Source organism: Epinephelus lanceolatus, chromosome 10 (genome assembly GCF_041903045.1).
Source record: "Epinephelus lanceolatus isolate andai-2023 chromosome 10, ASM4190304v1, whole genome shotgun sequence".
NCBI lineage: Eukaryota > Metazoa > Chordata > Actinopteri > Perciformes > Serranidae > Epinephelus > Epinephelus lanceolatus.
In genome coordinates, this window is record NC_135743.1 from 16,201,684 (window position 1) to 16,223,639 (window position 21,956).

Consider the following 21,956-nt stretch of genomic DNA (forward strand, 5'->3'; position numbering starts at 1 on the left):
TTAGTGCATTCTTAAATATCGACGGATGCCAATACCCTACAGATTACGGTAACGAGTCGAAGCCCCTCGTCGTGCGGGCAACTGAGTTCGTTCGGCCTTCCCTCAACACAAGGCAGCATCTCATGATTCATTCAGCCAAACACAGACAGCAGAAGACGGGCCAGACAACGGACACTCTTCCGAGCCGGGGAATTCAGAGGCTGGGGGTCCAAACTCAGAGGAGCAAGTGTCCCACTGCAAGGCGGAACTAGCTAGCTTGTCATGGCAGATGTTGGCGAGATTTTGATGTCGGTTTTGTCCACAATTCGGGTTCCGAAGCCCGGAGACCGTGTCCACAAAGACGAATGCGCCTTGTCATTTTCCTCGCCGGTGAGCCATCTTCTCTTTATAAATCAAAACGTCAGCCAGCAAACAGTGTTATTTCATTTCTCATTTACTTCGGCTCTCTCTTGTCTTTGTTACATGTAACGTTTTGTCAGTGCTTTCCTACTTTAGCGCACTGGCTTCATAGATTTTCCTGCTTCAACTAACTAGCAAGCTAGCGTCGAGCTAAGCTAATAATGCACTGTAATGGAAACTTAGCTGTGCTAGCTTGTTAGCTAGCTGTGTCAGTGTAACTGGGTATGCTGTCAAACTAGCTAGCAAGCTAATTTAGTCGTTTATGGTAGCATGACTGTTCATGCTGTCCAAATCATAGTAGCCTACAGCATTTCAATCTCCAGGCTGGAGTTTGTCGTCGACGTAGACAAGACTAAACCAGTGCTCAGCTGAATTGCAAGCGTTAGCAGGATGACTGGAGAGCTAGTTGTAACTGAAGATGTGACTTGGTTTAGACATTTACACTGCCTTCAACTTTAACTTCCCAAAGTTGTATCATAACAGAGAGAGATGAGGACAGGTTGTAACATTTAACATTGCCTGTGTCTTCATTCCAGGAAAGTGAAGGAGGCCTGTATGTGTGCATGAACAGTTTCCTTGGCTTTGGGAGTCAGTATGTGGACAGGCATCATGCCCGAACTGGCCAGAGGGCTTACTTCCACATCACCCGGACTCGCAAGGCTAAGGTGGACACTTTAATCTACTTTGTCATTTTCCCCTAGAGACTGTGGTCAATTCCACATGTACACATATTTAAAACACGATTGAAACTATCCGCACCATCTTTTAACATGGTAGGTGAACTTACCTCAACACCCAATGATATCCTACTGTATATTATTCCCACAGAAGGAAGATGATAACAACTCTGGATCTGGACATCCGCCTAAGAAAAAGCCCACCAGATTGGCTATAGGTGATTGCATGAGAGATCATTTACACAGACATAGATAAAACACGTGTTCGTTTGAGACTGACCTGACCTGTGTCTGCCTCTCCTCTTGTTTCTGATCTGTCCAGGGATCGAAGGAGGTTTTGATGTGGAGCAGGAGCTGTATGAGGAGGATGTAAAAGTCGTCATTTTACCTGACAGACAGGAGGTGACATCAGACGACCTTGGTACCATGCCTGATGTTGTGAGAGAGCGGGTGAGATAACTTGTGTGTTCTCTGGCACGAGAAATGTTATCAATCCGCTGAGGTTCCGTCAGGGTTAATACAATGGCAGTATACTATCTTATAATATCAGGATTAACAATGGTACAGTTTCACAGCACCAAATATCACATTGTCAATACAGAAAGCAGTTTTAAGAAGAAATTATGATTGCTGTCATTAATAGAAGGCTTTCTGCAAACATGGGTAGTCTTTTCAGATCGTTGACAAACCTTAATACAATATATTGTACGTTCTGTATATTCCTAAATAGAAGATCATTGTAGCACATGCACATAGAGATACACAGGGACATATGGATAATACATTTTGTTACCTTTAGTGATCAAGTAGTTGATAAGTGTCATCATGAGCTGTCGGTCAGGTTAAATTTGTTCCTGCCAATTTATTTGCCGTCTCTAAAGGTGTCCCTGTCAATGGCGGGTATCATGGCAGCCGACTCAGTGTCTCATGCCTTACAAGTTCAACAGTGGGATGGAGAGGTGAGACAGGAGTCGAGGCATGCCGCTGACCTTAAGCAGCTTGACAATGGACTCAAGATCCCTCCCAGGTGAGACATTATGTTACAGCGGGCCCTTGAATAAGCCCACCATACAATTCCTTTTATGTTAGTGACTTTATAAACAAAGATTTTCTTATTTTTTGCTCTAAAGTGATGAAAGACTGCAAAATTGCAAGTACAAAAATGTCCAGGCAATAAGGCTTTGCATTTAGGATCTATTGATCCATTATTGTATTGGTCCATTAATGCTGTTGTGTCTCCAATAATAGAATTTAGAATGGAGATAGCTGTTCAGTTTTGTTACTCGAAGCCCACAAGGGCAGTGTAAATGTCAAATATTTATTTCAGAACATGTTCATTTAAGAGTTGTGATGCTTGTCTTTTCCACATCCTAGTGGTTGGCGGTGTGAGGTGTGTGACCTCCAGGAGAATCTTTGGATGAACCTGACGGACGGCAAAGTGCTGTGTGGTCGCAGGTACTTTGATGGCTCCGGGGGCAACAACCACGCCCTTCTCCACTACCAGGAGACGGGATACCCACTTGCTGTCAAACTTGGTACCATCACTCCCGATGGAGCAGGTAAGCAGATGGCTGGGTGATTTTTCTGTGGTAAAAATGTCCAACTGGATTTAAATAGCTTTTTTTAAATTGACTACGTAGAACTTGTTTCTGTACATTCAGTCAAATTGTGTCATTCTGATGACAGCAGCATGCGACACAAGAGCCACAGAATTTGAATAGCAACCCATACCAGCTTTTATTCTAAAGTCTCCTTCTTATCTTACATACAAACGTGAGCACATGCACCTCAGCTTGTTGAATGAACCACCAATCAAATATTCACAAAGGAAAAATGATGTTGCAGGCTAAGTAGCTAGTTAGCTGCTCAGCTGCAGGACATTAAACGGCATGTTCCTGCAAATGTCACTTCGGTCCATTTAGATGCTGGCGTGGGCCTTACTCTTCAACACTGTGTCTGCTCATGTCTTGTAAGCCTCAATTGCCCCCTCTGTTCTGTATGTCCAGATGTGTATTCCTATGATGAGGATGACATGGTGCTGGATTCCAAGTTGCCAGAGCACCTGACTCACTTTGGCATCGACATGATGACCATGGAGAAGGTAAGTTATGTGTTTCTGCTGTTTTTATTTCAAGCAGACTTTTTTTTCCTATTTTCTTTTAATTTTCTCTAATTGATTTTTCCCAATTTCCCCCACTGTTTTGCATGTTCAACATTCTTGTAGACAGAAGTATTACTCAGCTTTCTGCTTTACGAATGAAGTGGTACAAATTTAGTCAGAGATATTGGATTTTTTCTTCCCGTTGGCAGACAGCCAGACACTTATGGCTGGCTCTGCCTCATAGTGCAGCCATTGATTACATGGTATTAATAAGGGGTCTTAAATTAAGCTGCCGTGTTAGACAGCGAATAGTGACTACCACAGGAAAATCATATTATTGAATAAGTCACCAGCTTCTCTTTCTCGTTCTACTTTTTGGTTATTTTTCCTTGCCAGCACACTGTTAACTGATACTTGTTTGTTTATATAACATATTATTAAATGATTATTATACATACATTATACATATATATATATATATATATATATATATATATATATATATATATATATATGTATGTATTATGATATATGCTCTTACCTTCATGGCCTAGCCAGTATCTTATACGCCGACTTTCCTCCACACCTGTTTCTTCACTGATTCCCTGCTGACATTAATTTATTTGCCACCTGCTTCTCTTCTTATGCAGAGTGCATGCTACACAGTTGTCTAAGAAATCTGTACCTCTCACTGTGTATTATAATGTTGTTTCTTGTCTTGCAAATGTATTGCTGCACACACATAATTATATTGCACAGACAGGGGGTGGAGGAATTGTGTTACAGTGGAGCAGAAGACAAAGTGCAGCACTTAGTGCTGCGATGATGTGTCTTATAGTTCCTCATCTGCTTGCTGTCATTACGACTTTGTATGGGCTAATTTTGCTCCTCCTGCTCAAAACTGCTCCTTCCTTTTTTATGTATTTATTTATTTATCCTTTATTTAGCAAGGAACATCCCATTAAGATACAAGATCTCTCTTCTCCTCCTCATTGTTTTATGATCACTTTGACTTCTCTGCTCTTAGACCGAACGGACGATGACAGAGCTGGAAATTGCTGTGAATCAGCGCGTGGGGGAGTGGGAGGTAATCCAGGAATCGGGGACCACCCTGCGGCCCCTGTTTGGCCCTGGTTTGACTGGCATGAAGAATCTTGGCAACAGCTGCTACCTCAACTCTGTCATGCAAGTGCTCTTCACTGTTCCAGACTTCCAGAGCAAGTAAGTACCCTTAGCTCCCATCCTCCTGCTCCTTCCAGCTGTTATGTTGACTGTGTCGCTTCCAGTGATAAGAGACAATGCTAATTCTTTTGACAGACTGCAATAAAAAATACAATCAGATTGGCCACTACAGCATTAGAGTTGAAATCTTTTTCCTCATTTCTTTAATATTCCCTTTAAAAGTGACACTTCACACTGTCCAACACTGACGCTAAGATACTGAATGTAAACAATTTTTCTCATATCCCGTCATTCATCCCTTCCAGGTACGTGGCTAACATCGAAAAGATCATTGATGAAGCCCCAAGCGACCCCACCCAGGACTTTAAAACCCAAGTGTGAGTGTCCTCTCAAGGTGTCTGGTTATGTTCTGTGGCAAGCTCTTGTATTACTGTAATCGATGGACTCTAGTGATGTCTGCGTTGTGCAGATATAAAGAGGCCCAGACCGTGGGTATCTTCGGAGGTGATCTCTGTTTATTCCTCTCCTGACAACAGGTGGCAAAAACAAAATCCTCCGTCATACACAACCATACAAACTCCAGCCCCTACACAAATTAAGCGACACAAGGTTATGTTAGCAAAAAGTGAACTTATAAACATATCTCAACAACACTAAAACATGGAAATTACCACAAGAGCAATGTCGCTTACCTCTCCCACAGAGAACAACAGCAAAAGGGGAGAGGCAAGGTGGGAGACACCCCTTTGAAGGTGGGGTACCCCCAAAGGTGAACGTAGGGGTACAAAAACTGAGTATCAAACTTTCCACATGTTGATTACAGAGGCCTAAGCGTGTCGGGTGATAACAACTGAAACAAATTGTGTGGAATTATAACATGTAACATTACAAATGTACATTTGACTTGTCACACATATTATTGCAGTATACAGTAAATGACCCTGTGACATTACCATTCTCCTTTGGCACTTAGGCCTCACCGATTCAAACAATGTCATGTCGATTTGCATTTCCATTGACAGTTTAAAGGTGCCGAGTCGTGCCTAGCTACGCCCAAGATGGACCATCTCCATAGTCAAGCCAAATGTGTGCCCGACTGCCTCCGAGCGCTAATGATGATATCTCATACACTGCAGCCAACCCCTTTTCTCCCCCTCAAACAAGCGTGTATTGCAAGCCTTGACTCATGTTTGTGCAGGAGGCCTGAGAGAAAGATATTTATGAGTTCAGGGTTGGAGTTTAGTTTCTCTCCTGTGTCCTGTCTGTATTTTAATTATCTGCTTTATTTTATTGTTTCATGTCTGTTTTCATCCGTATAGGAGTCGTATTAAGTCACAGCTGATTAAAAATCAACATTTCCTTACTTTGCTGCTGCACAATAGAAAGCTTTTACATAACAAAATAACTATGGACTTCTATTGTGAATAATTTATAAGAAATTAAATGTGTTTATCACTGTAAAAGCGGAACTTTGTAAGCGGCTTTTCTTCAAGTCTACTTATGCCGCAGGGAAGAAGAGTTCAAGCAGAAACAGCCACAATGAGATGTTAAATGAAGAGCTGCAGACAACAGGCTCTTACTGAAACTCTGCAAACAGCTCACCTCCAGCTGGTTAACGTGTGTTACCTGCTGTGCAGAGTAATGGAAAAATGCTTGCAGCAAAATAACGAGGGACTTTAGCAGTAGATCAGCACACTGCTTTGAAATGTCGTTGACTTGCAACAAGAGCGTCATCAGTTAAAGACACACCTTTGAGTGGGTGGCCTGGTTGTAAAGGAGATTCAAATCCCTGCTGCGCTGGGCTTACACGCTGTGTCAAATTAAGTCAAGCCAGCACATGTGAATGGAAAAGCCCTTCTAGATGCCCAAAAGCACCCGTCAGTGGTACGTCAGGAAAGCAGAGGACAGGGTTTGATAAAATAATACACATTCCAAGGTGCTTTTTTTTTGGCATGTCTTTTCTCATATAGCACAGTTTTCACACACGTGCATTCAAACACACATCCTGTCCTCTTTACCATTCTGTCTTGTGCCATCATAGCCACAGAAGATGAAAGAAACCATCAACATAAATACACACAAACATACACACACTGTGCCGGCTGTCAGACCCAAAGCCGATTACAGATTCCTTTCCAGGCAGCTCCGTATTTAAATGTGATTTTTGTTTTTAATGTGGGTTATCCTCCTGAATAGAAACTCCCTATTGATATCAGCAGGGTTCAGACAAACCCACATTGACACTTGGCCTCTTGTTATGTTCGCTCCATGCCAGTGCAGGAAAGCTTTGCTTCACACTTTTCGGAGGTCACTCATTTTTTAATTGCAAAACTGTGAAAAATAAAGATCAGATTATATTTTATACTGTAGTTTTGTGTTTTCACTTGAAATCTGCCAGATTTGATGTGTCTGTGGCCTAATTCAAACGATCTCCACTGCTGTTGCTATACAAAAACTTTTTTTTTAATACCCACCAGAGTAGAGAAAGTCCTCTCCCTGATTAGACATTCCACCATGTCATTTGAAAGCCAAAAATACATCTAGGCCTATATCCAAATCCTCCTCCTGTGTGAGACTGTGGTATATTGTTGGATGTGCAGTGATGTCGGCTTTGTTTGTTTATCACAGAGCCAAGCTCGGCTACGGTCTGTTGTCAGGAGAGTATTCCAAACCAGCACCAGACCCTGGAGATGAAAACGGTGCATCTGAACCCAGGGTAAGGGGAAACAATCAAACACAGTGGATTTACATGCCATAGTTTTGACAGATATCCACGGCACGTGTGGAATTTACTCTCAGAAATAAGTGAGAAAGTGGGCTTCCTAATATTAGCTCTCATTGCTAACAAATCCCACTGTTCATTCTTTGTGTGCAGGGAGACCAAATCGGTATAGCACCACGAATGTTCAAAGCACTTGTTGGGCGGGGCCACCCAGAGTTCTCCACCAATCGACAACAGGATGCTCAGGAGTTTTTATTGCACTTCATAAACATGGTGGAGGTAAGGTAACACTCTCGCTCTGCTTCCTGTTTTGGTCTGTAGCTTTTGTCTTATACTTTTATTTCTTTTCACCCACAGAGGAACTGTCGCTCTGGAGCCAACCCATCTGAAGCCTTCAGGTTCCTGGTGGAGGAGAGGATTGTGTGTCAGCAGTCGCAGAAAGCCAAGTACACACAGCGGGTGGATTACATTGTCCAGCTGCCTGTGCCGATGGACCAGGCTACCAACACAGGTTAGAGCCTGATGGGATACAGTGTCCAACTCAATCTGGAGCTCCACACATGATCACTGGTATCAGCTCTGCTCACTATGAGCTGCAAATCACAGCGCAAAGGCCACAGTGCAGCACAGAGCTGCTGACGAATACTTTTTAATTAAAAGCTAAGTCCCTTTTACTAGGAGACAGCTGATGGAGGCAGCTGTCCGGAGGAAGAGGGGCTCTGTTCATTCAGGCTCTGCGATAACGCTAGTGTCTGTAAAAACTGTTGTTGCGAATTTTCAATCAGTCATTAGCGCAGTTAGCCTGCATTAGCATGGGTGGAACGCAAGAATCAATTTTAATACGCATGTTTGTGACTATTGGAAGTGTTACATGTTCTCTTCAGTAATGACGATGTAGAGACACCAGTTTTTAAGGGGGTACTCCAGAGATTTAGTATTGGTCTTCCATAAAGTTGAGGTGATGACATGATTAGAGTTAAGTTTTTTTAACAGGCTGTGTAGTAAACCTTGTGACAAATAAACTGATCTTTGTGTGTATAAAATTGGTGGAGCGTTTCTATAAGGTGGTTCAATAAGGGCTCTGTAGGTGTCGGATGTGATGTGTTTATTTATGCTTCGCATCCTGAGTTGTATTTGTACATTCACAACAGTGTATTGGTTTTATGTGTTAAATACAGTTGCGTGTGTAAGTTTCTCAACCATGTCCATATTTTTCTAACAGAAGAGCTTCAGGAGGCAGAGCGGCGGCGTGAGGAGGGGGACTCATCAGCCCCTACAGTGCGTGCACAAATCCCCTTCACAGCTTGCATGGCGGCCCTCAGTGAACCAGAGATTCTCACAGACTTCTGGAGCTCAGCTGTACAGTCCAAGACTACTGCTACCAAGTATGAAGAGAGACAGGCACACGTACAGAAAGTGATGAAACAAATCTTAAGATGTATTTATTAATATCAGGTTTTGTCTCATTTGTCAGAACGACCCGCTTCGCCTCTTTCCCCGATCACCTGGTTATCCAGATTAAGAAGTTCACCTTTGGCCTTGACTGGGTGCCCAAGAAACTGGGTGAGCAAGAATTAATATTATTAAATGATTGTGTTGAAAAGATAAGTATTTTTCTTGCTCTACACACAAATGTATATGCAAACAGATATTAAAACACAAAACAATTCATGTTGCAAAGACTCACTGTCATATTCCAACAGGGATGGTATCAAGAGTTTATCGACACTGCTACTCTTATCGATACTCCTTATTTGTTTCGTACTTTATTGATACTCCAATTGGTTCTTTTTCATTATATTTGTTTTGCTGAATTATTGCTTTTTAGAAAATATAGTAATTGCCAATATTTTGTCCTATGACATAAAATCTGTCAGGAAATACCCCTACTTGTGAATTTTGAAGCTTTTATGTGACTTAAAAAAGGCATTTGCTAACAAGTGGCTAAATGAGACTACAGGAAGTCTTGTTGTGGTGGCAACGTTAAAGGGAAATTTCGGTTTATTTCAACCTGTCTCCTATCGTCCTAAATTTATTTCAAGTGACTAGTGACATAAAAATAATAGTTAGCATGTTAGCCGTTAGTCTAGATACAGCCGGGGCGCATTAGTAGCGTCAGACCTGTTAAAACGTAATTGAACGGGCATCCTTTCAAGTGCAAAGTTAGTCCACTAAACAAGCTTTTTTCCTACAAAGACCGCCTCATATCGTTAGGATAAATGTCAGAGAACATATAGAAAACGACATGTAAACGTGTTGTCTTACCTTACCGGTGTGCTGCCATGTTTGTTTATCATCTAGTGCTGCGTTCCAGACAACTGGGAACTGGGAAATTTCCTAGTTGAAATCTCAGAGTTCCCACCTCAAAGCGTTCCAGGTGCACAGCCACAAACGTGAACACAAAATCCGTGTGACCGTGACAAACTGATGTTTCTGTGGTGCACAAACAGTTTAACAGACAGTTTTACATTGTCCTAAAGTCTACCGTGTATCAGACGCAGCATCACCGCATCCACAGGGGCTGCCATATTTGTTTGTGGGTTATGTGACGTCAGAGGTCGGAACTGGGAGTACATCGCTTTGGTACGAGTTCACGGGTGGGAAGTTACAGGTTTGACTGCCGTTCCAGTGGACTTTCACGGGTTACAGGTTGTGAAAACACGAGTTACGGGTTGCCTGGAACGCACCACAGCTCTGCTTTCCAAAGCGCAGCTGAAATACCGTGAGAACAAGCAGTGATCTCATAGCGTGCCTGAACAAGCAGCAACAGCTGGAAGGATACACTGACGAAGAGCTTCGTGAAATTGAAGAACGGAGGAGGAGAAAGAGAGAGAGAGAGAGAGAGAGAGGGAGGCGCAACAGGTAGAGGACGAATGCTGCAATGCTGCGTAGCTCTGGAGATTGGTGGTGTACCTGTGAGGAATGCCTCTGTTGCAAGGAATGGGACCGGTTGCAGCCTTATTTTCAAGGTCTGGATGTGACCGAGGACGAGACACCTCCACCTGGAGTAGTATCCAGCTGGGCTTTATCTAGAGCTGGCGAGATATATTTCGGCCACGCTTTGGAAAGCAGAGTTAGAGGGATAAACAAACATGGCACCACACCGGTAAGGTGAGACAACACGTTTACATGTCATTTTCTATATGTTCTCTGACATTTATCCTAACGATATGAGGCGGTCTTTGTGGAAAAAAGCTTGTTTAGTGGACTAACTTTGCACTTGAAGTATGCCCGTTCATTTACGTTTTAACAGGTCTGACGCTACTATGCACCTCGGCTGTATCTAGGCTAACGGCTAACATGCTAACTAATATAGGAGACGGGTTGAAATAAACCGAAATTTCCCTTTAAGTCGTGACCATAGTGTGGTTCGTTTATGGCCTGACGTTAGCTTTTTACCTCTGCTGATTACATTTAGGTTTCAATAATCATGAAAGTGATGTTCATTTGTGAAGATTACCTTGCTGAACAAAATGTGTAAGTATCATAAACGTGTTTGTAACAAAGCTTATTTTCTGCAATAATGCAAAATTCAGTGGAAAAATCCCGTGGGCTCTTTGACGGAGGAACCAGGGCGATGTTAACTTCTGCGTTGTTCTACAAAAAACTTCATCCCTGGAGCACTTCATTCTACTCTCAGTCTATTTCTATGGTCCTGACACACAAGTGGAAGTGCAGCTCCTCAGCTGTTCTGTACCAACAGATGGACCGTGATTCACCAGTCAATAGCATGAGGGAGGAAGAGGCCCACAGAGCCTGAGGAGCAACATAACACATTAACACATTTTAACAGTTACAAAGTCACCTGTGGGGAAAATTAACAGCATGTCGGAAGACATTTACATAACTTTTCTCAACTTCCCCACACAGCCATTGGGACAATGTTGTACAATGTTGTTTCTAACGTTAAGGTGTGGGAAACAAGTATTTGGACTGAAGTGGATGATAAGTTAGATCATTTTCTTTTTTGCAGACGTAAGCATCGACGTTCCTGATACTCTGGACCTGAGCGCACTACGTGCAACCGGCCAGCAGCCAGGGGAAGAGCTCCTACCAGAGGTGGCCCCGCCCCCACTCATGACCCCAGATGTGGAGGTTAAAGGTATCCTGGGTTCCCATGGCAACGATGAGGACGACTCTCTCTACTCCCCACTGCTGTGTTAGTCTGTCTGTCGTTTCTGCTCTTCTCCTTCTCCCTCTGTGGCGCTTTTATTTGTCCACCCTTGTTTCCTCCTTTTCTTCTTTTCTGCCTTTTCTGTTCCCTTGCGTCCTTCAGTTGCCTTATTATTTGTTTACTTTTGCAGCGTGGCGTTTAAGTTGCAAATTAAAGTATGATTGTAATGGTCCTGTTGTTGGTGTATATGAGTTAACGCTTCTGTATATTATTTTCATTATTTTGGAAGGAAGCGCTCTGGGCACAAAAATAGACCAACAGTGTTTTTTTCTTTTGCCATTAATCAGTGTTTCCACAAGAAAAAGAAAACCAGCAAACAATGTGAGCTCCACAAAGTACATCCAAGTAATTCAACTTTTTCCTATTAACACACTCAGCTCCAGTCCTCGATGACTCCACTGTATCCCAGTTATGTGAAATGGGATTCCCACTGGAGGCCTGTAGAAAAGCGGTGTACTACACTGGGAACACTGGAATCGATGCTGCCATGAATTGGATCATGGGCCACATGGATGACCCAGGTGTGCAGAGCAGCAGGACTTAAGCAGAAAGCAAGTCAGCAGTCGGTGCGACTGCTCCTTTAACTTATGTCTCCTCCTTTTGATTGGCTGCAGACTTCGCAGCCCCCCTGGTGTTGCCAGGCTGCAGCTCTGGCCCCGGGACCACACCCACAGAGAGCCTCTCCGAGGAGCATCTGGCAACCATCGTCTCCATGGGTTTCAGCCGAGACCAAGCAACCAAAGCACTGCGAGCTACGGTGAGAATCAAACTCCTTCCAGTTAGAGATGGGGATTTGACTAATTTCATATGTCACTACTCTAAAAGTAGAACTTTGCCAATACAGGCACAGCTGCTGCCTTTTTTTATATTTAGACAGTAACATTGCCAAGTTTCATCATTCCTGGAGACTTTCACAGTTGTTGGCCTTAATACCGCAACAAAAACTAGTAACAGGATTTTGCTAAAAGTTGCACTAAGCTGTCAGAAGCACTGGTAAGAGATAAGTCTGAGAAGTTATTTACTGTATGTGGTAGCTAATTTACATTAGCTTTCACAGTTTTGCCTCCATGTGTGATGAAACAGCTGGAAATTATTATTTTTTCAATAACTGAGGACAATGTGTCACAGGACAAAGCACTGCTGATGAGAGTCGCAGAGAAAACACCTGCTGACTAACAAAAATTTGTCTTTTACTAAAGCAGCTATTGAGTTTTCTTTTTGGAAGGTTAATTAGGATTACTAGATTAGTCTGTTTTCCAAAGTAGGCGTAGGTCAAGATCTACATTTCAAAGATTTTTTGCCACTTATTTGTCAGTGGGTCACTTACACAAGTGAACTAGTTAGACAAAGAGCTGCAGGTACCAGTTTGTGTGACCCTCAAACCTCCACTCCAGATGATCGAGGTAAGCAAAGATTTTTTTTCCCGTTGTCCTGTCGTTCGCTACAGTTCCACGTTGAGGCAGAGAAAACACTTTCTGTATTATTACAGTTACGTCATTATTACAGTTATATTATTACAGTGTTATCAAACATTTGGCTTCTTCATAAAAGTGAACTTTGACCATCATCGATTGCCAGACCTTTAACAAAGGGCCTCAGCTGTCTTTGGCCCTCAAACTTAAAGTTGTACTTGTAACATCAAAACAGACTTCTAGAAAAGCTTGTATTTGACCAAAAACTTCATTTGTTGATATCCTCTGGAGATGTCTCCTCTAACTGGTGTTTGTTTCACAGAGTAATATCCTGGACCGGGCAGTGGACTGGATCTTCTCCCACCTGGATGACCTGGACTCCATGGATGTGTCTGAGGGCGGCCGCTCAGCCGCAGAGAGCGAAGGTGGCAGGGATCCTCCGCCTGGGCCTCGTGTCAGAGACGGACCAGGCAGTAAGTCCCAAGGAGAAGGATCAGAGAGGAAGCATTCAAAAATGATCCTCAGACTAGTTGCAGTGATGTGTTCAAACATGAAATATAGACTGCAGTGACATTACCACCTTTTATTTATAAAGACGTGCTCTTTCAGCCATCATAATTTAATTATATATGTTAAAAATAATATTTTTTTCTACTTCATCCAGAGTATGAGCTGTTTGCATTCATCAGTCACATGGGGACAAGCACAATGTGCGGCCACTATGTCTGCCACATCAAGAAGGATCAGCAGTAAGTGTTTTTTTTGCCTAGTGCTTTTTACCTTTAAGGCAGGGGTGTCAAACACATTTTAGTTCATGGGCCATATGCAGCCCAATTTGATCTCAGATGGGCCAGACCAATAAAAACATTGCACCTATAAATACCTATAAATACCATTAGCTCAGATATTTTCCCTTTTTTTTGTGTAAAGAATTACAAGTACATTCTGTGGAGGTTCATCCTTTTACAAGCAGATGAACAGCCTGAGATGTCTCAGGTAAAATAAGTGCAATTACAACAGTATGTCTCAGTTTTCCCACATTCCGTCAGTCTACTTCTCACTGTCATTCCAGGTGCATTTATCCAAACATTTCCTGATACAGATTCTATTGAACTGAAGCTGCTGCTTTACAATATTTTGCACTATGTTTAATATCTTTAAACATGATCACAGTAAGTATTCATGCTGCTTTAAGGGATGTTTTTGCTGTTTCAAAGCCTCAATTTGTCATTTAAAAGTCAGAGCTGTTGAAAAAATGTCATTGCAAGTCTCAGATCCTCAAATATAATTAATATCATGCAAATCCCATGTTCTGGAAGAAACAACAAAGCGAGTTACATTCTCACAAGTTGTCTGTTCTTTTATCAGTAGTTCATTTAGTCATGAAATGTGAGATGTGTAGCTGATTCTGTAGTACCTCAACAGGGGGCACCATACTCCAGGTCTGGTTTAAACAGAACGAGCACCTGATGTGATCACAGTACAAAGTATTAACCTTTCATACAACAAGGTTTAAAGGATTTATTTCATTTATTTAACCTTTGTTTAACCAGAAAGTCCCATTGAGATTGAAAATCTCTTTTACAACCAGTCAATCAAAACAAATTTAAAATGCAACAAATGCAACATAAAATACAAAAATCCACAATAAACAACAACTATTCAAGCACAGTGGCCTCTCAAGAAAAACACTTGTGTCGACTTAGCAAGAAAACACCAGATTTATTTTATATTTTGATATTAGTAATGATCCCATCTGTACTAGTGAGAACAAATAAATTATGAAATTGCTCAAAAATGACCATTATGTGTTAGAATATGAATATGTTGGTCCTTTGGGAAAAGCAGGTGTCACTTAGCCCAAGTGGGATATTTTATTATCGCCACCAGACGTAGGCCTAGAGGGGATCATATGTTTGGTGGTGCACATGCCTGCTTGTGTGCATACATGTGTGTGTATCTGTCTGTCCATGACTAATCTCCCAAACCACCAGATTTTGTGTGCACATTTATGACTGTATGCTCAAGGACCTCTCGTAGTTGTAGTGACTAACACATTTTGAAAAACCTATTTTATTGTAGTCTTAACTACAGAAGTTCAAATACCATTTTTTAATTCCCTGTACCAATTGTGATACCTGAACCTGCGTGTCAGCTGGTACAGATTACCAATCAAATGCCAGTGTTGTTAGAAAAATAATATACAATGAAAATAACGTCTACACTACTAACCCATTTCCGTGTCAAGCCACTAAATAAAAGAAGATCATAAAGGCCATTTATCGTTTGTTTTTAGACCAAAGTGTATTCACAGATATACTAATAATAATAATAATTAGAGTACCACCCTCGAGGGGGTTTAAGTTTGTTAATAAATTAGGTGGTAACAGATCAGTGTATAGACCTGCATTCTCGTCAATACCTTACCCAGCATTTCAGGCAGTATCAGAGGCATTTCCGACATTTTGGCCTTTGTCGTGGCTCAAAAACTGACATCCATAGAAAAGTTTGGTGTCATTTTGAACCAGAACATTTGCAGATTAATTAATATAAGGGGGCCTGCCCTGCACTCCCTGTTCCCCATCCTCATGCCCCCAGACACACCTGAAGGAGATCTGCACTTACTGAGTTTCACTTGTCTGTTATCAAGTAGCTCTGTGTGAACTAAGCGATGTCTCTGTTTTACAGGTGGGTCATCTTCAACGATCAGAAGGTGTGCGCTTCAGAGAAACCTCCCAAAGACCTGGGATACCTCTACTTCTACCGAAGAGTGGTTGAATGAGACAAAGGAGCGTTACACTTGGGGTAAAGGAGGAGTAATGTGGACGCTAACACAAACACACAAGATAACATTCATAGTCGCACCCCACCAAGCTCTTACAACTGCCCCGGCACGCTTCACAGCTGACGACAGTGTAAATAAATCCCTCAGATTGCATATATACACAGTTAAATGAATTGGTGCAAATGTACAGATAAAGTGTTGGGGGGGGATTTTTGTTTTTGATCCTTCGATTACAAACCACGGGCCTGTTCAGAGAAGATTCAGTTAGTTCATGGACAACTATGCTGAGTAAAACCATTTGAAAACTGTGTAAACAGCTGTTTCAGGTTTTAAATCAGCGTCATGGAACAGGCCTGAACATTCAAAGGAACCTCGGTTGCTAAATCCATTCACTCTTTATTAATACGTTTGCTTAACTACCATTTTCCATGTCCTGACTATTGATTTCCACTGCCATCAGTAGTCACTGCCACTCCCCATCAAAATATGTTGCTTCCAGCCCTCTCTTCTTTTATTGGACGGTTGCAGCTTGGTGTCCCCAGTTAAGCAGGGCACCAGCTCCTCCTCCGCCCGTTTCATCGAGGAAGTAGAAAAAAAAAAAACACAGCTAAAACATCCACGCTGAGAGGATCAAACAAATAACAGCTCAAATGTGTGTTAAAAAAAGGAAATAAAAAAGTCAAAACACCAAATCAACTTGTTTTTTTCTTTAAAGGTTGGTGCGGGTGATATCTGGGTGATTTTTGTTTTATTTTGTTTTTATTTTGCAAACAAATCCTTTGTTACTTCTGCTGTGACAAATAAAGAATTGTCTTTCTGTCATTCTGCCTTTTTCTTTAATTAAATTGAACGTTTGCTGTTGGTTTTTCCGTCTCGTGAGTTGCCACAATCCCACAAATTGTGTGTATATTTGAAATATAGTTAACGCCTCTGTTGTTTCAAGAGTTTTTAAGCCACTGCATAGAGCTTTCCTCAGCTTCCTGTGAAAATGGCGCTGTGTAGAGAATCCCGGGCCTAGTTTTTACGTGAAAGCGCAGGCATGAAGAGCAAACCCACAAAGAGCTGGGGGTTTGCATTGGCCTACAACTCTCCCAGGTGCAAGATTCTTCTCAGATGTTTTCCGCCTTCTTCAGTTTTTGCATCCTTCGATGAAGTGAGACACAGAGAGGATTAACAAAGGTTTTGGCCTTCAATAAAAGCACAAAAGACACTGCACTGCTTCAAAACTGAGGTAAGATCCTTTATGAAATAAAGTTTCATGTTGTCGAATGAAATGATTGGATTTGATGTCACCATTTTGAAACCATTTTCATTTTCTTCCGTAAGTTCAAACTGAGCAAAGAAGGATGAAACAATTTAATAAGAAATATTAAACATTTTGTATGTTGTCTCTATTGTCTCTCCTCTTACATTTAGGTTTCTAAAGAAATTATGATTACAAATATAAGAGCTTAGATCAATGCTGCTAAACAGATGTGAAAGAGAAATGTGCCTTTCCCCGAGCCTTTAGTGTGTATCTCAAGGTCACTCTTATTTCGGAGTTTATGATTCTTTATTTTCTCAAAGCTTAAACTATGCAGTCAGTGAAGTGAAATACATTGATAATATGACAACTGAGACTTTTTAGTCGAATTTTGATGCAGTTATTGAAACGATGAAATATTGATTATTGGTCCGATTCCAATTGTTTGGCTCTTCAAAATAACTACTATACCAAGACATGCTCTGTGTTGTTGAAATGATCACATAGATTCAAGTATTTTAGCTTGCCAAAAAAGTCCATTTCTAAACTGTTTAAAATCATGAAACTTATCAGAGTAATGAGACAAAGAGTGATAAATGGCCTGTCAGCATTTTTTTGAGAATATATTTTATTCAGTTTTATTACTAAGAAAACTGTACGGAAATTACTACTTTCTTAATAAACTTGTGCCAAATGTACAAGAAGATCCATTTGTACTACACTGAAGCATCTTCGCATGTGTTACTGATTATGTTCATTAAATGCAGAAGAGCCAAAACATGCTGGCATTTCCCGGGGACATTTGTTTCAGGTTCTTCTTTTTAAATGTTGCAAAGCTTTTTTTTGTAAATCAAATTTATCATACGAAATATGAAGAGGAAGGAAGTAGAGAACAACAGTAGCTCAGTGGTTAGGGCTCACATGCTTTTCTAAAATGCTCATCTCGAACAGAAGCTGTGTGTGGTGTCTCTAACCTGGAAATATTTGCTTTCACATCATGAACTTCAGCATTTAAGTTATTTCTGTGAAATACGTTTGTCCTGAGCGAGAAGAACATTTGTGTTATTTTTACCCCTCAGATCCAACATCTACAATGAGGACAATAGTTTGGTTTGTTTTTGGTGAGTGAAAATACTTAATTTTATTATATATAATTCATTAAAATAATGGGTTAATGAGTTGATTGATCCAAGTCCTTTTATGTTTAGAAGACTCAGTTAATCTACCTTGGAAAATAGCTGCAGTTGTGTTTGGCTGATAAACCCTTACCTTAATTCATATTTACTGTTTGAGTCTACAGTATTAGAATATATTGTGATGACATCTGTTCTTGTCTTTGTACATTAAGTTTGTGATATTCTACTGTGAACGTATCATATCAAGTGATGTGTGATCCTCTCTCTATAGTGCTCTGTGCACTCTCTGCTTCAGGGAAAGTGTTTGTTGCAAAACAAGGGCAGAAAACCATGCTCGAGTGTGGGGTCAGCACCTACTCTGACACCCTGGAGTGGAATCGTGAGAATGACCTGCTCTGTAGCACTCCAAAAGTACAAAGGAAGTACAGCTTCCCTCGCACAGGTACAAACAGTTTATCAGAAAAATAAAACAGTCAACATTATCTGCAGCACAACATATTGTTTTGAAAATGTCACTGTTGTCAATTGGATATTTTCTGCTCCAGGCAAATCTGACACTGCGTTGAGGTCAAAGATAAGGCCAGAAACAAGACTGGAGATCGCTGGAGTCACGATGCAAGATGCTGGAAAGTTCACTTGCAAGGCAGATGGGAAAAGTTACCAACATACACTCCTTGTGGTTTTAGGTGAGCACACAACCCAGGAAATATGTATATTTTGAAAAATAATGGCATTGCACAGAATACAGAGTGAGTGGGTTTACGTCATCATTTCAATCAGGATTCTGATTGTGCAGTTTAAACACTCGTCTTTTTGGTGAAAGTCATTGTACTGTGTTAAAAGAAATTCCTCTGCCCACAGTAATTAGTTTGATAAAAAAAATTAAAGTGAAAATTTGAGGAGGGTTAGGAAAGAGAGGTAAAATTAAATACTCTTTCATCAAACAGTTAAATGTCACAGGTCAGTTTTACGAATAAGAATAATTTCTGCACATTTACTGAATGAAGTAACTTTTGAAGAATTCATTTTGAAATGAATTATTTTTATTTGTCAGTCCACACAATCAGGCAATGAGCAGTTAAAATGTACCTCTTTGGGGATCCCGCTTATACACACACATGCATCGAACGAGGGCGGTAGCACAGGGTCAGCCATAGCAACTTAGTATGGCAGTTTGGGTTTTTGGTGCCTTGCTCAAGGGCACATTGACAGTGCCCAGAAGCAAACTGGCACCTCTCTAGCTGCCAGTCCACACTCCATACTTGGTGAGTACGTGGACTTGAACTGGTGACCTCGTGGTTCTCAAGCCCAGTCCCCATGGGCTGGCCTACTGCGTCCAAATATTGTGGGTATTTAATGCAAAATATTGTACACACACACATGTATGGAATTAAAAATAAATTTATTATTGCATCTTTATAAACTTTAGAGACAGATTTATAAAAACAACTGGCAAAATCAAAGTAGCAGACGCCGAAATATCCTAATTGATGTCCCTTAATCTGGCTCAAGCTCCAAACTTTTACTGTGAAGCAACTCGATATCTTTCATTAGACCCTCCCTGTCTGGTAAACGTTCATACCTTTAAACCCCCCCTTGGCCAGATTGAAACACAGGCCTCCTGATAAGTAAAAAAACATGTAGTTTCAAAGCTCAGGCGGAGATAACATCGCCATAGATTTCTTTCAAACTTTAGCATGCTCCCTATTGTGCAGCTATTTTCACCAGCGAAGCAGCATTTTTCATTATGATTAAATTCGACCTTTATGTGTAAAATTGCCTGAGTGCCCCTTTAATTTCATGATTTAATATCCCTAAATTTCAGATTTTCCGGCCTGTAAAGCTGTGACCATTTTGTGCAGCAATAAGTACAATGATATATTTTCATTTTGCTCTTCCTCTCATGTCATAAGGGTGTGTCACCTTCCTAATGATCTGGATGAAGTCCCTCATCTGGCATGGCCTCCTCTTGCTCTTTGTCATTCTCACTGTATCCTCGCCCTTGTCTGTTGTCCCTCTCTGTGTCAGTCTCGGCCAGCTCCTCTGGAGATCTCCTGCTGGGCAGTGAGGTTACGCTCAAGTGTCAGGTAACAGGTATGAACCCGGACTCTACGGTGCAGTGGAAGAGGCCAGATGGAAGGTCACACGCAGGGTCACAGGCTGAACTCAAATCTGTAGCCCGCTCTGATGCAGGAACCTGGAACTGCATGTTCTCCTATGACGGAACAACGTACAGTGAGAGCCTAGAAATCAAAGTTCAAGGTAGGACACTTTTACTCAAGTCTTTGCAAATGAAACACAACAAAAGCTACCTGTGTGGCCACTGGCAAAAACAAGATGTGCTGTGTTTTTGCTTTCAGAGCCGAAAACAACTGCACCGCCCCCTACCCAAAAGTCAAAGGACAACGGTAAACCAAGCTGCCTTGACTGTACGAACTGCATATGTTTGTTTGGGTAAACCCTCTGTAAGCACGTTAACGAAAGTGATTCTTCACTGGATGTGTCATTGATTCCCCGCTTTCTGCCATGGTCTGTTTTCATGGCTCAACCAGGTGTTACTCATCCTAAACCCAACGATGCTCTGCTGCTGGGGCTCAGCTGGTGGATGTGGGTTGCAATTGGAGTGGGCTGTCTGCTTGTGCTTCTCCTGATTGTCCTTATCGTTGTCCTGCGCGAGAGGAACAAAAGAAGGAAGGTCGGTATATAAAGGGAATCTTAGTGCTTTGATTTAAATAGGTAGGTGGGATGAAGGGTTGGGTTACTGAGGCAAACAAAAAAATTCAAATCTGACTCTCTTTTTTTTCTGCTACAGAGGAAATTTCGAAGCATGAAGAATGGTGGACTCCCGATGAGGCCCAAGAACTACTGCCAGTGTAACCGGTAAATGTTCTTAACTTACTTCTATCTAGTAAAAAAAAAAAAAATTACTTCATCCCCTCTCCAGTAATCTCTGTTCACTTTATAGATGCTTTCTAATAGACTCTTTTCACTTTATATTAATGACTGTTTGACCTTCATTCTCACTGTGCCTTTTACCAAGTACTTCATTATTGTGTCGTAATTAGTGTGAAAACTTCTCCTCTTTCCTCTCTTTATCGCAGCCCAGCAGCTGCAGCAAAACCGCAGCAAGGACGCCGGAGAGAGAAGCCATCAGCTCCCCCTCTGCAACCCCTGCTAATGGAGTGACATGAAAGACAGATCGAAGAAAGGACAGATAGAAAGAAAGAACGACAGAGAGAGAGAGAGAGAGAGTGACAGGGAAGGAAAGAGAGGGACAGATAGAGATAAAGAGAGTGAGTGAAAGAATTTGGCATGAATGTAAATGGGCTTTTGAATGCTGGAGATGAAAATAAAAATCAAATGTAATGATGTGGGCACTTTTGAGCTTTTCCACCAAATATAACCAGTGAAGTGAATGCAGATAGGCTCCTCCACTGCAAGAGAGAACAGCAACTGTCTGTATTTGTTTTTGACATTTATGCAGCATAATCACGTGTTAAGAATATCCTTGTATACAGCATTGTCATCCTCTAATGTGCTTGCTATGGTAAATTTCATTCAGCTGATGTCAATATATTTTTCTTTCTTGTGTTTCTGTGTATTTGATAGATGTATACTTTATCTTTATTTCTGTAAATGAAAATATTCGAGTGTTGTATGTTGAAGATGTCTTTTTTCCCCATCAGACAATAAACTATAAGAACACCCAAATGCAAGATTTGTTTTTTCTATCCTCATATGACTGACCAGGGAGGCTTTTATCACTGAGAGAATCACAAAAACCTGAATGTGTATTGTTTCCTGTGTGTCCCCTGAGCATTTAGGTAATTTAAAAACAGTGTGAGAGAGGCGTGCTCTGCCACAAACGACTTTATAGAGAGGTAATTACAGACGGGATACTTCAAGACATAATGCAGACAATAAACCCACAAGAATAACACAAATGTTAAAGGAATATAACTTCTACCTTGTTCAACACAATACTAAACGTTGTCATACCTCATTTATGCTCTTTAGTGTGCTATAAACTGTGCCGGCTTTGTTTCAGAAGCTCTGAATTCCCCATAACTGGTGCAGTATAATGCAGGTGTTGATGCCAGTGCAGTTAACACCTGTTTCACACAG

General features: G+C 41.3%; 2 protein-coding genes across 4 annotated transcripts; both read left to right on the forward strand.

The window, feature by feature from the left end:
* Positions 1-122: 122 nt before the first annotated feature.
* On the forward strand, positions 123-16,144 carry usp5 (ubiquitin specific peptidase 5 (isopeptidase T)). 2 transcript variants are annotated; one of them, XM_033641111.2, is made up of 20 exons: positions 123-369; positions 936-1,064; positions 1,228-1,294; positions 1,399-1,526; positions 1,958-2,103; positions 2,451-2,635; positions 3,083-3,177; positions 4,205-4,398; positions 4,665-4,736; positions 6,988-7,075; positions 7,235-7,360; positions 7,439-7,592; positions 8,304-8,466; positions 8,556-8,644; positions 11,055-11,240; positions 11,633-11,776; positions 11,870-12,012; positions 12,990-13,140; positions 13,332-13,416; positions 15,356-16,144. In XM_033641111.2, exons 1-20 carry the CDS (start codon positions 262-264, stop codon positions 15,447-15,449), a joined length of 2,547 nt encoding a protein of 848 aa, XP_033497002.2. In that variant the 5' UTR covers positions 123-261; the 3' UTR covers positions 15,450-16,144. The 2 variants fall into 2 exon arrangements, with proteins under 2 accessions (XP_033497002.2, XP_033497003.2); XM_033641112.2 differs by having other exon boundaries at positions 11,055-11,183.
* Positions 16,145-16,517: 373 nt separating this feature from the next.
* Positions 16,518-21,542, forward strand: LOC117266350 (T-cell surface glycoprotein CD4). 2 transcript variants are annotated; one of them, XM_033641497.2, is made up of 9 exons: positions 16,518-16,683; positions 17,775-17,816; positions 18,103-18,273; positions 18,377-18,517; positions 19,860-20,093; positions 20,192-20,239; positions 20,384-20,526; positions 20,644-20,711; positions 20,933-21,542. In XM_033641497.2, exons 2-9 carry the CDS (start codon positions 17,789-17,791, stop codon positions 21,015-21,017), a joined length of 918 nt encoding a protein of 305 aa, XP_033497388.1. In that variant the 5' UTR covers positions 16,518-16,683; positions 17,775-17,788; the 3' UTR covers positions 21,018-21,542. The 2 variants fall into 2 exon arrangements, with proteins under 2 accessions (XP_033497388.1, XP_033497386.1); XM_033641495.2 differs by having other exon boundaries at positions 16,519-16,683; positions 20,192-20,260.
* The last annotated feature ends 414 nt before the right edge of the window (positions 21,543-21,956 follow it).